At 41.8% G+C, this 14,252-nt stretch overlaps 2 protein-coding genes across 2 annotated transcripts; both read right to left on the minus strand.

Annotated features, from left to right (window-relative positions):
* Positions 1-6,959: 6,959 nt before the first annotated feature.
* On the minus strand, positions 6,960-7,508 carry LOC121853615 (zinc finger BED domain-containing protein 5-like). The gene has a single exon (XM_042347873.1). The coding sequence runs from the start codon at positions 7,506-7,508 to the stop codon at positions 6,960-6,962; it is 549 nt and encodes a 182-aa protein (XP_042203807.1).
* A 71-nt stretch (positions 7,509-7,579) lies between these two features.
* Positions 7,580-8,257, minus strand: LOC121853616 (zinc finger BED domain-containing protein 5-like). The gene has a single exon (XM_042347874.1). The coding sequence runs from the start codon at positions 8,255-8,257 to the stop codon at positions 7,580-7,582; it is 678 nt and encodes a 225-aa protein (XP_042203808.1).
* Positions 8,258-14,252: the final 5,995 nt, after the last annotated feature.

Below are 14,252 nucleotides of genomic sequence, written 5' to 3' on the forward strand. Positions count from 1 at the left end.
AATAAAAGTTTTCTGGGAGGGATCGACGGAGGAAATTAAGGCTGCTGGGATTTGAATCTGAAGACTTATGGGATTCTTATTTCGCTTTGTTTCCTTTTGTGTTTTTTGCGTCGTGGTTTCGATGGTGAACGGGGTTATTGGTTCCTAAGGTGTGTGTGTGTGTGTGTGTGTGTGTGTGTAATACCCTGGGGCAATTCCTAGTACCTGGGTTACTTTTCTTTTTTTTTGTGAAAACGGACCTTCAGTGCCGTAAGAGGTTGGTCTCAGAAATAATATCTACGTGCATCTTAGATCACAACCTTGATGGACAACCTTGTCAAAAAGGTAGTGGAAGTCAGTGGGCAGCCTTTAAGTAATAGGATTCGGAATGGGGAGTATTATTGCTTCCAGTGATGGCTGTCTACTAGTATTACTCAAAAAGGTTGAAAGTAAGTAGTAGTGTACTTTTCCAATCAATTTCATTCCGACATTAAGGCACGTTGTGTGAGAGTAATATAATATAGGTAAAGAAAAACACAATGCATATGCTATTTTCTTTAGAAATTCGTAATAATTAAAAAAAATATATATTTTTTTTTACTCCAACAAACGCCTAGGATATATTCTAAGTCAGTTAAGTTAATAAACCATTCGCATATTATGCATATGGACTGCTAATCACTGTGAATCACTGTCACTGTTGTCAAATACAGTGTATTTTTCTGGGGCCACATACTCAAAAACATTTACGGGACTGTATCTCTTTGTTTACCCCGTAACTGACTTACACTCTCCGATCGGTATACTCAAAACATATATTTGGCAGCGGACTACATAATTTATTTTAGCAATAAACGCTTGCCATATGATCTACTAGCAGGAACCCCAGAACCTGTGTACAACATTGATGACTATGTCAAGAAGCAAAAAAAAATTTCACGAGCATCCATGGAAAAGTACGAAAACATATAGCAGCCTCACGTGCTGAAATGATCTGCAAGCAACATAAGAAAGCTAAACCTATAACTCTAGAAATAGGAGACAAAGTAATGATAAAATCGCCGGATCGCATATCAAAACTCTCGTCAAAATTCACAGGTCCGTATGTGATTAGAGATAAAGAACATGGAAAGAAATTCCAAGAAGTTAAGCTAAAGACAACTGTAACAGATATAGTACATGTAGATAGAATGAAAAAAAGTCAGTAGAGACTCAGTAGGGACGCCTAACGTAAATCAAATACATACTACTTCTCCTACAACAGTTGCTCAACAAAACATAACGATAGACAGTACATATCTTCAAAAACTGCGATCAGCAAACAAAAATCGTTAATTATCCTCGCTTCTTTCAGACATGGCTTGGATATCAATACTCCTGTTGGTCTGAGGTGTTGTGACAACAGCTGCATCCCCAGCAGACGTCGTCAAACCCTGAGCTTTAGTTGCCCCACTTGGCAAAGTACTTGTAGTACAAGACGTTGTAACTGTCATGTACGAGCTCCGCGATTTAATGCGCATGCCAGTGCACCTGAGGTCAATAGCTGTCCACATTGAAACAGCTATACAAATTCTGCAAGATCTCAAACAACAATCTACAATCTCTACAATACTCGGACAGGCTATCTCACTTCAGAACAACCGTATAAATAGTCTACTCAAACGAGTGAATCACTTCGAGGGAAAGCTCCCTATATCTCCTGAAGACATCTGGAAGAATGTACATTCTCAGCGGCGTCAAAAACGTGGTCTATTTAATTTTGTTAGTTTAATAAGTAACACCCTGTTTGGTACGGCAACCGCCATTAAACAGTCCTACAAGGCAGTACGAACTCTGACCTCTCACATATATTCTATTGTTAACGAAACTGGTGCCTTGTCCATCACCAATAAAGCTTTCAGTGGAAGATTTTTCTCCCTGAGGTATTCCCGAACACTGGGTCCAAACACCTCAATCACCCACTCAGAGAATAAACTCCTGGTCACCCAAGCCTTTGGGTTTGACCGCCACATAACACCAAGGCGGGTCTTCCTAATGTTTTTGAAAGCTCTGGAGTTTTCTGCATGGTACACAAGGAGTGGCTTTATTTTGCAGTCACCAGAAGCATTAGCACAAAGAAGGAGGGTAAGCCTGTCTTTCATTGGCTTATGGCCAGGGACAGAAGTTTCCTCTTTAGAAATGTATGTACGTCGAGGCATTTTTTTCCAAAAAAGTCCAGTTTCATCACAATTGAATGCCTGCTGAGAAACAAAGCCTCCCTCTTTAATAACATTCAAAAAATGTCATGGTGTTCCTTAGCTGCTTCCTTATCTGCACTAGCAGCATCACCATGTCTCACAACACTGTGTAATTTATTTCTCCTTCTGAAACCAGTAAACCACCCCTTGGTACCCCTAAGCACTGGCACATCACTATCACTTGCACTGGGAGTCTTGGCTTTAAGGTCCTCAAACAATTGTCTGGCCTTCTCACAAATTATAACTTCACTAATGCTATCACCTGCCATTTCTTTCTCCTTTATCCACACTAAGAGTAAATTTTCCGTCTCCTCAATCACATTACACCTTGCTTTGCTAAGTCTAGAGATTCCCTTAGCCACTTGCACAGTTTTCAACTCCTCTTTATTCTTTAAAATCGTACATATAGTCAATTTAGCCATCCCATACTCATCACTAAGTTTCGCAATGCTTGTTCCATCCTCACGTTTCTTTATGATTTCTTTCTTAGTTTCAAGAGTTATGAGCTTTCTCACTCGCTTTGGACGATTCATTGTTACAATTGTACACTTGTATAACAGAATATTTATACAAATAATTCTATTTCCACATCAAAAGACGAAATTTCAACAATAACAGTGGTGCACTGGCTACACGATGAGACAAAGATGGCGCCTGACGCTCTTGTTGTGGGTCGCTGTACAACAATATTCATGCCCCAGGCGAAATAGTCCCGTATTCATCCGCGTTCGTTGTAGGAGTTGAGTTCGTTATAGCATTCTCAATTGTATAGGTAAAAACGTTCGTTATTGGAATATTCATAGTAGGATCCGTTCGTTATTGCATACCCCACTGTGTATATATATATGAATATATATATATATATATATATATATATATATATATATATATATATATATATATATATATATATATATATATATATATATATATATATATATATATATATATATATATATACATTTCGGTAAACGAATTACCTTCCATAAGAATCTTCATTTCAGTTAACAAACAAAAATTCGGTTAACGAAATTCTTACGAAAATGTTTCGACATGCTTTGGTTTGCTCACTAGCAGGAAGATTAGTCCGCCAATGCAGAAAGCGGTTCTAGGGCTTACATTCATTAAAATTGAAAAAATATCAAGAAGGTTGTACTATTCTATAATTTTCGAAGATTTACAATAAATTTTTTAGTAATTTTAACACTTATTTAACATAATTGCAGTGCAGGGAACTAGTTTTTGGAGCACCCATCAGCCACTTCACTAACCCACCAAGGCCTCAGTTTGTGTCTCTGTTCAGTGGAAGAAACATCTTGCTTGTGGGTCTTTTGAACACAGAGTACTTTTACGTTTTTACAGTACAATTAATTATTGGTCATTCTGAAATGTATTTAACATATTGCCAATATATAGTGCAGTGCAGTGTTGATTTGAAGAAAATATTCTTGAATTACACCAAGTGAACTTAAAATTTTATGGGTGAAATGACGGCATCAAGCATGGAGTGATTTCTCTTCCACCCCCACTTCCTTCTCTTCTCCCTTCCCCTCCACCCCCACTTATAATTCCCATCTTCATCATCATCATCATCCAGGAGCCTTTTACATACACACCTCAAAGTAAGTGTACTTTACTGCATTTTTTTTTACTTTGTATGTAATTTTCGGTGAGCTGGAGCCAATTACCCAAAATCCCATTGAAACAATGGTTTTGGTTAACGAAATTTTCGGTTAACGAACGACCTCCTGGAACGAATTGTGCTCATTAACCGAGGGACCACACACACACACAGCTGACTTGCCCTGGATCACACCTCGGATCAAAAGACTTATGCAACAGAGAGACAGAGCCTTTCATCTCAATGACCACATCCGCTACAGGTCCCTTCGCAACCGAGTCATCCGCGAAATACGCACTGCAAAGAAGTCCCACTACCCAACCAAATTACACCACCTGAAGCAGACCAACATCAGTCAATGGTATGGTAAGCTTAAAGAACTCTGTGGACTAAACAATAAGACACACCCCCTCCCCTTCCTTAGCCATCTCACTAATGTTGACGCAGCTGAGCAAACAAATAACCATTACGCTACTATATGCCAGACGCTCCCCCGGCTTGACACAACCACTCTCCCTGCTTACCTACCAGCCCCCCTTCCCACTGACTTAGTAGAAGAATTTGAAGTAGCAAAACGCCTGGACAAACTAAAATTAAAACGCTCTACCACCCCCATTGACTTACCAATGAAACTCTTCAAGGAGTTCTCCCCTGAGCTTGCTAAACCCCTATGCTCCATCATCAATGCTTCTCTCAGTCAAGCCAGATGCCCAGCTGACTGGAAGACCTCTTATGTATCACAAGTGCCCAAGTCAACCAGCCCACAATCCTTAAATCAGCTACGACCTATTGCAATCACCCCAATACCCAGCCTAATCTGTGAAAGTTTTGTGTTCGACTGGGCTTATGCTGATATTGCAGGAGTCGTAGACCCTCAGCAATTTGGCAACATGAAAACTTCCTCCACCACTCACTGTCTTGTCAGCTTTCTCGATTACATATACCGCCATCTCGAGAAACGAAAACGTCTGTAGCTGTCGCCTTCATTGATTTCACTAAAGCGTTCGACCTAGTCGTACAATATAATCATCAACAAAGCTATTGACCTCGGGCTTCGGAGAAGTCTTATACCATGGCTTACAGACTTCCTCAGTGACCGACGCCAAGCTGTACGCTTCCGAGGGGCTGTCTCCACCTTTCAGTCACTCACCTGTGGCGTCCCCCAAGGCACCAAGATGGGACCACTCTGCTTCCTTATGATCATCAATGATGCCCTCAGAGAAACCCCTGCTCGCTGGAAATATGTCGACGACTCCACCATTGGGATCAGCGTCAACAATTCTGCTCCCAACTATACCGCCCTTTAGGATTTATTGAACAGTCTCCAAAACTGGGCCACCAACAACCATGTCACCATCAACCATACCAAGACCATGGTTATGCACATCAACCTCTCCTCCGACATTGTCCACCTCCTTCCATTACTCTGGGTCGAACACACTCCAGGTTGTAGATTCCACGAAGCTCCTCAGCGTCACCATAGACAACAAACTAAATTGGAAACCACACGTCAGTGAAAGTTATCAAATCCTCCAGTTTCCGTCTCCACCTCCTACGCCGACTCAAGTCCCTCGGAGTTCCTGCACACGAGCTCCTCAGTGTTTACACAACATTCATACTTCCCAAGCTCACCTATGCCTCCCCACCTGGTCTTCCTCCCTAAATGCCACACAACGTAAACACCTAGAAAAAGTGCAAAAGAGGGCATGCAAGATTATTCTCTCCCCTTCCTACTCCACATATCAAGAAGCGCTCAACACACTGACCCTTTCGACTCTCACTGGCCATCACCACGACCTCATCTGCAAATTTGGTAGAAGATTTGGGTGCTTGGGGTTAAGCAGTTAAGGGGTGAAGGCAGGACGGAATCTTTTTAAGCCGCATCCAGCCCCACATACATTGCACAGGCAGTCGCTATAAGAACAGCCCAGTCCCAACCATTGTAAAAATTATCAATAACTTGCTCAATCAAGTTGCAATTCACTCCATTAAACACTACTCCTTGCACTGTCACTATGTTGGAAATGAACTGTAGTTTGAGCTTTTCCCCATCTAGTTATTATATGTCTTATTTGTGTCACTTATGTTACTTGTATATTGTTGTAATTCGTAACCCATTCCCCAAATATGTAACTGTATATTTTTCAGCCTTCTGGCTGCCAAACTCTTTTCAATAAACCGTTAATTATTATTATTATTATTACACACATATATATATATATATATATATATATATATATATATATATATATATATATATATATATATTATCTATATTTATTTATATTTCATTAGCCCAATAGCACGCGGACTTCTACATACAATCAACACCTCAACCCGCCAGGATTCGAACCCACGGCCCACTAGCCCATGACTGTGACCGGGGAACGCTAACCACTGGACCACCAGGATACTAAAAGCAGTCCTAGACTTTGTTATATTTCACACAAAGCCTGTTCAACGAGCTTATGGCGCCGTGAACCTCTAATGGGGACTACCCGTATCACGTCGGTGGTCAGAGTAACTTTTTACCAAATCCGGCTTCGAAACACGAGGATCCATATATATTTCATTAGCCTAATAACACGCGGACTTCTACATACAATCAACACCTCAACCTGCCAGGATTTGAACCCACGGCCCACTAGCCAATGACTGTGACCGGGGATTGCTAACCGCTGGACCACCAGGATACTAAAAGCAGTCCTAGACTTTGTTATATTTCACACAAAGCCTGTTCAACGAGCTTATGGCGCCGTGAACCTCTAATGGGGACTACCCATATCACGTCGGTGGTCAGAGTAACGTTTTACCAAATCCGGCTTCGAAACACGAGGATCCATATATATTTCATTAGCCCAATAGCACGCTGACTTCTACATCCAACAATCAACACATATTGAAAAATAAAATGCAGATGAAGAGAATACCTTTATTTTATTTCAAGGTTGACAATCATCATTATCTTATATTTTGATAGACTTACATGACTTACATAACTGACGTCACTAGACTAGAGTGACTACCAGACAAGCCTCACAGCAAACTTGAATTTGGTTGGGAAAAAGTTCATGTGACCTCTGTCACAGCTCAATGGGAAGGCTGACATTGTTTCCTTTCAGTCAGGTGACTGATCCGAGGTTGTGTACTGACAATGCACATCTCATGTCCGGGTCCACACCCAGTCGGTTCCGGCTTTTACTCTTTATATGTAGAAGGGTGGAGAAACCACATTCGCATAAATAGGTAGTTGAAAAGGGCAAGAGGACTCGAAGTGCAATCTCGCTAACTTTTAGATATGACTGATACATTGAGCGCCAGAATACAGTCAGAGATCTTTCTTCATAGAGATCTTTGGCAACAGAATCATTCTTGAGATCAAGAAATTCGTCCTGAACATCACTGGGAATGGTAGCAATATCAAGAGTGCCAGAGAAAGGATTCCTCACCAATTTCCCATCTTCCTCCTCGAATTCTGGAAAATAGTTTTTGAGCTCACTTTCCAAGGATTTCAGGTGCTGAGTGATTTCAGTTTTGAGTAATGGGTCGAGCAGATGATCTTCATTCTCATCAAGAACAGTTGAAAGATTCTCAAACATGGCAACATTTCCTGCATTGACTTTCCTTTGCCAATTCTGGAGCTTGGCAAGAAATGCACGAAGACAATCCATGAAGTGAAACACATTTCTGTTCTTGCCCTGCAGCTTGAGATTCAGCCTGTTTTGCTGCTCAAATATATCTGCTAAATATGCAAGACGTGGCTCCCACAACACCTCAAGTGACTTAATAGATCATCTTTCCCTTGCACTTCCAGGAACAACTTAAGCTCTCCCCGAAGTTCAAACACTCGATTCACAACATTGCCCTTGGAAAGCCAGCGCACTTTGGAGTAAAAGAGGAGGGCTTCATGCTCTGAATCCATGTCTCTACAAAGGTTCTGGAAAAAGCGAGAGTTCAGATCTCCAGCTTTCACAAAGTTGTCACATTTGACCACTGCCTCCAGGATCTTGCAAAGTTCATCAGGGAGGGTTTTCGACGCCAGTGCAAAACGATGGATCATACAATGGATCCCCTTGGCATTCGGAGCTACTTCCTTGACACGCTTCTGGAACCCCGATTTTGATCCCAGCATCGCCGGAGCCCCATCCGTACAGACTCCACAACAATTTTCCCAGCTGATCCTGTTAGCTGTGAAGAAAGAAGACAACTTTTCCATCACATCTACAGCTGTTGTGGTGGCCTCAAGCTGTGTACAGAACAGATATTCCTCCTTGATGTCACACAAGAAAACATACCTAACAAACACGAGTAGCTGTGCACAAGAACTCACGTCCGTTGACTCATCCAGCTGTATTGCAAACATACCAGTTGGAGATAATTTGATACCCTGTATCACATTTTCCTTTATGTCATCTGACATTTCATTAATTCTCCGTTTCACTGTATCGTTTGACAAGGAAATTTGTTGAATTTTACGTTCACTTGCCTCTCCAAGAACCTGTTTGACTATTTTTAAAGCACATGGCTTAATTAAAGTTCGCCAATTGTATGGGGCTTCTTTTGCTTTGCTGTTTCTAGGGAAACCTCGTATGATGCCTCACTAACTACACTTACAGTCTGTTGTTGGAAAGCACCACTCTCCCAAACTCCGTTCATGGCGCCTGAAGAAATCGGTGTCTCTCTCCGCATACTGTGGATGGATCGTCATCAGATGATGCTTCAGCTTACTAGGCCTCATATAATCGTTCCCCAGCACTTTGAAGCACAGGACACTGATGTTTCTCAATGCCATCAGCGAGGATTGATGTAAATCCGTAGTTAATGTATCCATCAATGTACTTCCGCTTCTTAGCAACACTAGTAGCCATCACAAATCTAGAGAAAATAAAGAAGACAGAATGTCAGAACAGACAAACAGACAAGTGATAAAGACTAAAGAATGATAAAGAAGGACAGATAAATAGGACAAGAGTTAGAATGGCAAACGCACACACATTCACATACATAACACGCCCATGCTCTCTCACATAAAGCACACATACAGTCATACACAAACATGCACACAGGTAAGCATTCACACTCAAGCTAGCAAGCTGAAGTGTACTTCCTGTAAGCAAGAACACGCCTCCTTTGACAAGCACTGCCCAACTTGGAAGAATGAGAAGAATAGTGAGTCATACCAATTTAGCACTAAAAATGGTGGGATTAAATAAGTAAAGAATGAGTATGAACAACAATGGCGCCAATAAATAAGGAAATAATTAATAAAGGAGAGTACAAATATTTCACCCACGTAAAGCAGCGACTACATGAATTATGAAACAAAATAAGTAACACCAATTACGGAGTATATTATGCTTGAGTCAAGCTCAAACACAATATATGGTTCAGAGACAATACACTCCACTGTTTTCGTGATGGTATACCAGGCCAGACTGAGATCATTCGGTCCTATCACCATTTGCAAAGGGATGACACACGGACACGTACTGAACAAGTCAGTTCAGCAGCTCGGTCCAGCGCCTGTCACACAGACAGGGACTGGACCTGTGAAATCTTAAATCATCCGTAAAAATTAAAAAAAAATAGCACCAGAGATTGCAATATTAAAATTGTATTGTCGTTATGATTAAACAAAATGACAACAAAAAATGAAAATTCTCTTCTGCCAAGTCAAAATAAGTAATACAAGTTTTGTTTAATTCAGATTCCCAACATTATTTGGAAACGTACAATTTATAACAGCTCGCCGTGGCTCCCCTAAATTCTTGCCGTGGCTCCCTTGGGGGCCATGGCCCCCAGGTTGAGAACCACTGGACTAGGCACAAAGAAAATGTGGCAGCAATGAAGAGAAGATTGACAATGTGGCAGAATGGGGCCCTTGATGATCTCCTATGTGAAGCAAAAACACTGCAGGGGAGACTAAAATTTATAGGAGACGGAAAGCAAAACACCGATGACGTGGCAAGAAAGTTTGGAAATAAAATGCGTGTGGGAAAAGTGTCTTTGGTCAGATCTCTCGCAGAGTAATCCTCCGGTGGCATTCTGCCAATAAACAGAGAGACATTAAAACAACTGAAGGAAAAATATCCCCCTGCAATTGAAGAGGAAGGCATCAGGTTCCAGGGTGAATATAACCCACCAAATGCTGTCATGGTCGAGAAAATAACATGGGGGATCGTGTGGAAAAAAGCACTGAAAACTCAGGGAGAAGCGGGCCTTCAGGTCTGGATGCAAACGGTTAGAGAGTCATCCTCAGCACTAACAAGTTTGGCCCTGTAACAAGTGATCTCTGCACTGCCATTGCCGCCCTTGCAAAATAACTAGAAACCTCGTGCTGCCAACACCTCCATGTTCTGACAGCCTGCCCCCTCATTCCACTGGATAAGAATCCAAGATGTAGGACTATAGGGGTGGAGGAAGTGCTGAGGCGGATCGTCGGAAAATGCATTATGGAGGTGGTAAAGGATGATATCAGGGCAGTGGCAGGGAAACTGTAAGATTGTGTTGGCCACCAGGGTGGAGGGAAGTTGCCATTCACGCCATGAGAACGATATTTGAGCAGAGTGATTGTGAGGCAGTTCTCCTGGTTAATGCTTCCAATGCATTCAACATACTTAACCGCAAGGCCGCACTGCACAACATCAAGATCAAGCATCCAAGCTTTGCAATGTATGTTGAAAACTCCTATAGGAATCCATCAGACCTCTATATAGTAAACAACAAGGCTCTAAGAGGTGATACCATCATACAGTCAACTGAAGGAACAACGCAGGGGGACCCTGTTGCAATGGCAATGTACGCAATAGGCCTATTCGTGCTCCAACACACAATAAAATTTGAAACAACCGTGGTCAAGCAAGTGGCGTATGCTGACGACCTTACAGGAGCAGGGAAAGTGGAGGACATAAAAAAGTGATGGGACCTGAAAACATCAAATGGTCGATAAATAGGGTACCACTCAAATGCCAGCAAGTCCTTCCTCATTGTGAAGCCAGAACATTATGAACGGGCAATGGAGGAGTTCGGTGGAAGTGAGGTGAAAATAACAATGGATGGCCAAAGACACAAAGGCGCAGCAATCGGCTCGACGTACTTCAAGACCGAATACGTAACAGGAAAGGTGAATGAGTTGGTCAGAGAAATCCAAGCTCTGTCTGATATTACTAACACAGAGCCACATGCGGCTTTTGTGGCATTCACCCACCGGAATCAAGCATCGCTGGAACTACCTGATGCGCACTATCTCTGATATCGGACCCCTCCTCCACCCTCTGGAAGAAGCTATCAGCGTCAATTTCATTCCCAAATTAGTGAAACATCTTCACTCATCCCCAGCAGGTCTGATACATTTATCCTTTTACCAGATCATTGTTCTCATGTATTTTCATCTGATATCTGCGGTAGCTATGTTCACTAATCGCTCACAGACTTAAATAGTATGACCTTCAAACACGATCTACACTTAGCCCTTATAATACACTAGTCCGTATCAATTGGACTTTCCCAACCATCTTATAGATACCTTGAGTTCTCCTCAACGCTATGAGTACATACACTTAATATTATATGACCGTACCTGGGTTCAATTCATATAGAACAAACATCAACATTCAGTAGTTGAGTTATCCCTTGTCAACGTTTCCCGTTTTCTGAGATTCTACAAGCGCGGTGGATTTGAATGTTTTGTAGCGTAATATGAATTAAAGGGATTCTAAGGATGACAATGATGCGCGCAGTACAGCCTCCCCCCCTCCAGTCCTCCCGGAATATTAAACAGAAAGAACTTACTAAGTTATGGTGAAATTTGATGCATTTTCTTTATGTGAATTGAAACGGCCGCATCGGCGTTTATGCAGCCAGGGAGGCGAAGTGATTTATTGTGATGGCGGGAAACATCAAGTGTTGAAGAAGTGATGAAAAAATTTATTTCCGGTCTGAAAGAACAGGGATTCCCACAGTGTGGACAGTAGGGGGCAGTGAAATTTTGCTCAAAGCTGCACTCTTCAGGCATTGTTCCGTATACATATCTAAGACTCCATGCCAAATTTGAAGCTGATATGTCGAGGTTTAGTCTGCCGCATTTTCTACTGAAATTTTTAAATTTACCTACAGTACTAGCCAAACAGCCGCTGTGGCGGTGCAATGTTCTGTTCAGTGTTTATCAACTTTTTTTTCATATCTCTTATTTCATTTAAGTTGTCTTGTTGCAGATGAGTATGGAGCTATGTCTATATTGATTATCAGCCTTTTCTCATTTCATTTCTCAATGTTGTGTTACTGTACTGTAATGTAGGGGAGACCTGGGTAAGTTGGCGCACTTGAAATTATTCAAATAGTTACCGTTAAGCAGGCAAGAGTCAGGTTATTGGACCACATAAGCTGCGGGATGCGAGACAAAAATACCGATTTAAGAGGCAAGAAATTGAGATGGCTAGTTTAGATAATTTGACGTCACTCTATTTTGATGGTAAGAAGACCGCCACTCGTGTGATGATAAAGAATGAGAAGACCGAGAAATGGAGTTCGAGGATGATGGTGAAAGATAATTATATCATCATGGTTGAGCCTGGCAATGAATATCTCACACATGTGACTCCCAAGACTGGACACGGAAAGCAGATTGCCAAAACTATTCACGAGTTTCTGGTGGAGAAAAATCTAACCCAGCAGCCCATTGTGTGTGTTGGTTGTGATGGAACCAATGTAAATGTAGGATCAGAAAATGGAGTCATTCATCATCTTGAAATGTTACTTGGTCACCCGCTCCATTATTTCATATGTCAGCTTCACGGAAATGAGCTGCCTTTCCGCGCAGTTTTTTATCACTATGATGGTAAACCAAGTGGTCCTGAGCATTGGCGTGGTCCCATTGGAAAGCAGATCAAGGAGTCTTTGTCTGAGCTTCCAGTTGTCGCCTTCCAGCCAGTCAGTTTCCCTGATTTCCCTGTGTTTAATGATGAAGTGGAGAAAGATCTGTCCTGGGATCAGAAATACCTGTATAGGATTTGTAAAGGAGTTATCACAGGTGTTGTTGAAGATGACTTGGCTGCTATTGAGCCAGGTCCTCCCTGTGTGTCAAGGTGGAACACCTTATGGAGTAGAATCCTCAGGCTGTATGTAGCAACATCAAGACCCAGCCATGAGTTGAAAAGAATTGTCATTACAATAATAAAGTTCAGTGCTCCAATGTGGTTTTACATCAAGATACACCCTTACGTAACACACGGCTCAAGGAACGTATTCCAGTCCCTGCTATATATGAAACACCTGAATAGTGAGGAGGAGACGATAGTGAAGAAGGCTGTCCAGAGAAATGCATACTTCGCCCACACAGATCAACTTCTTCTTGGTATGTGTGCAGATGAGGACATGACTGTTAGAGAAAAAGCTGTCTCAATGATAAGAAAAATTAGAGAGGAGAATCAGCAAAAGGAAGAATGCACTGGCAGATCTGAAGAGGAGGAGGAAGATTCTGATGCTGCTGTTGACGAGAATTTGTTAAACTATACTGATGAGGAGGGTAAAGATGGAGATGGGAATGAGGATGTGCCTCCTGTAGTCAACATGAGAAAGGTGGTGACTCCGAAACTAAAGTGGCAAGCAAAAAACTATCATTCCATGATTAACTGGAGGAATGAACTCAAGACTGAGCCTCCTTACATTGCTTCTCTGTCAAATCTACAGGTTAATGACATTCTTGAGACACCATTAGTGGTGCCCAAGTGGCCAAACAGCACTCAGACGGTCGAGAGAGGCATAAAAGTGATGACTGAAGCTTGCACTGAAGTGACGGGATACGAATCGAGAGATGGATATATTAGGCAAAGATTATTGTCTAGGAAAATGATGCCAAGGTTCCGCACAAAAAAGAATTTCAATATGAACTTGTAATGATTTTCTATACGGTGTACCTGTAAAATAACATGTGAATTAAATCGATGTCACCCATGTAAAATTTATCATTATCCTGGAAAACATTAAATGACACCTAATTTTTGGTATACACTAAAAGTTGACAAAAGGTCGTTCGCGATGCGGCAGGGTAAGTATGCATGAAATGGCATGAAATTTTGCACAGGTGTTTGTTACAGCCATACAAACGATGCCTGAAAAGTGCAGCCTGCAACTCAAATAAAAGTGTTTTTTCCCTGCCCCCTAGTGGACAGTCTCTATTTAAAGGAACAATGTCGTGGTCTTTGAACAATTGAAGGATGTCTCGTCTTTATCCCTAAATTCGAAAATTACGTCCATGTAAGACAGGCAACAATCTTCACACGCCATGCTGAAAATGAAACTGCCACGAGCCTGGAGAAAAGCGCCTCAGCAGATCACGGCCTCATTACCGCTGGGAAGACAAGTTAGTGCGCGCCTAGGCCCCTAATTATCTACAAAGCGAGACATTTGCACAAGAA

The sequence above is a fragment of the Homarus americanus genome, unplaced genomic scaffold (assembly GCF_018991925.1).
Source record: "Homarus americanus isolate GMGI-L3 unplaced genomic scaffold, GMGI_Hamer_2.0 scaffold4896, whole genome shotgun sequence".
NCBI classification, from domain to species: Eukaryota; Metazoa; Arthropoda; class Malacostraca; order Decapoda; family Nephropidae; genus Homarus; species Homarus americanus.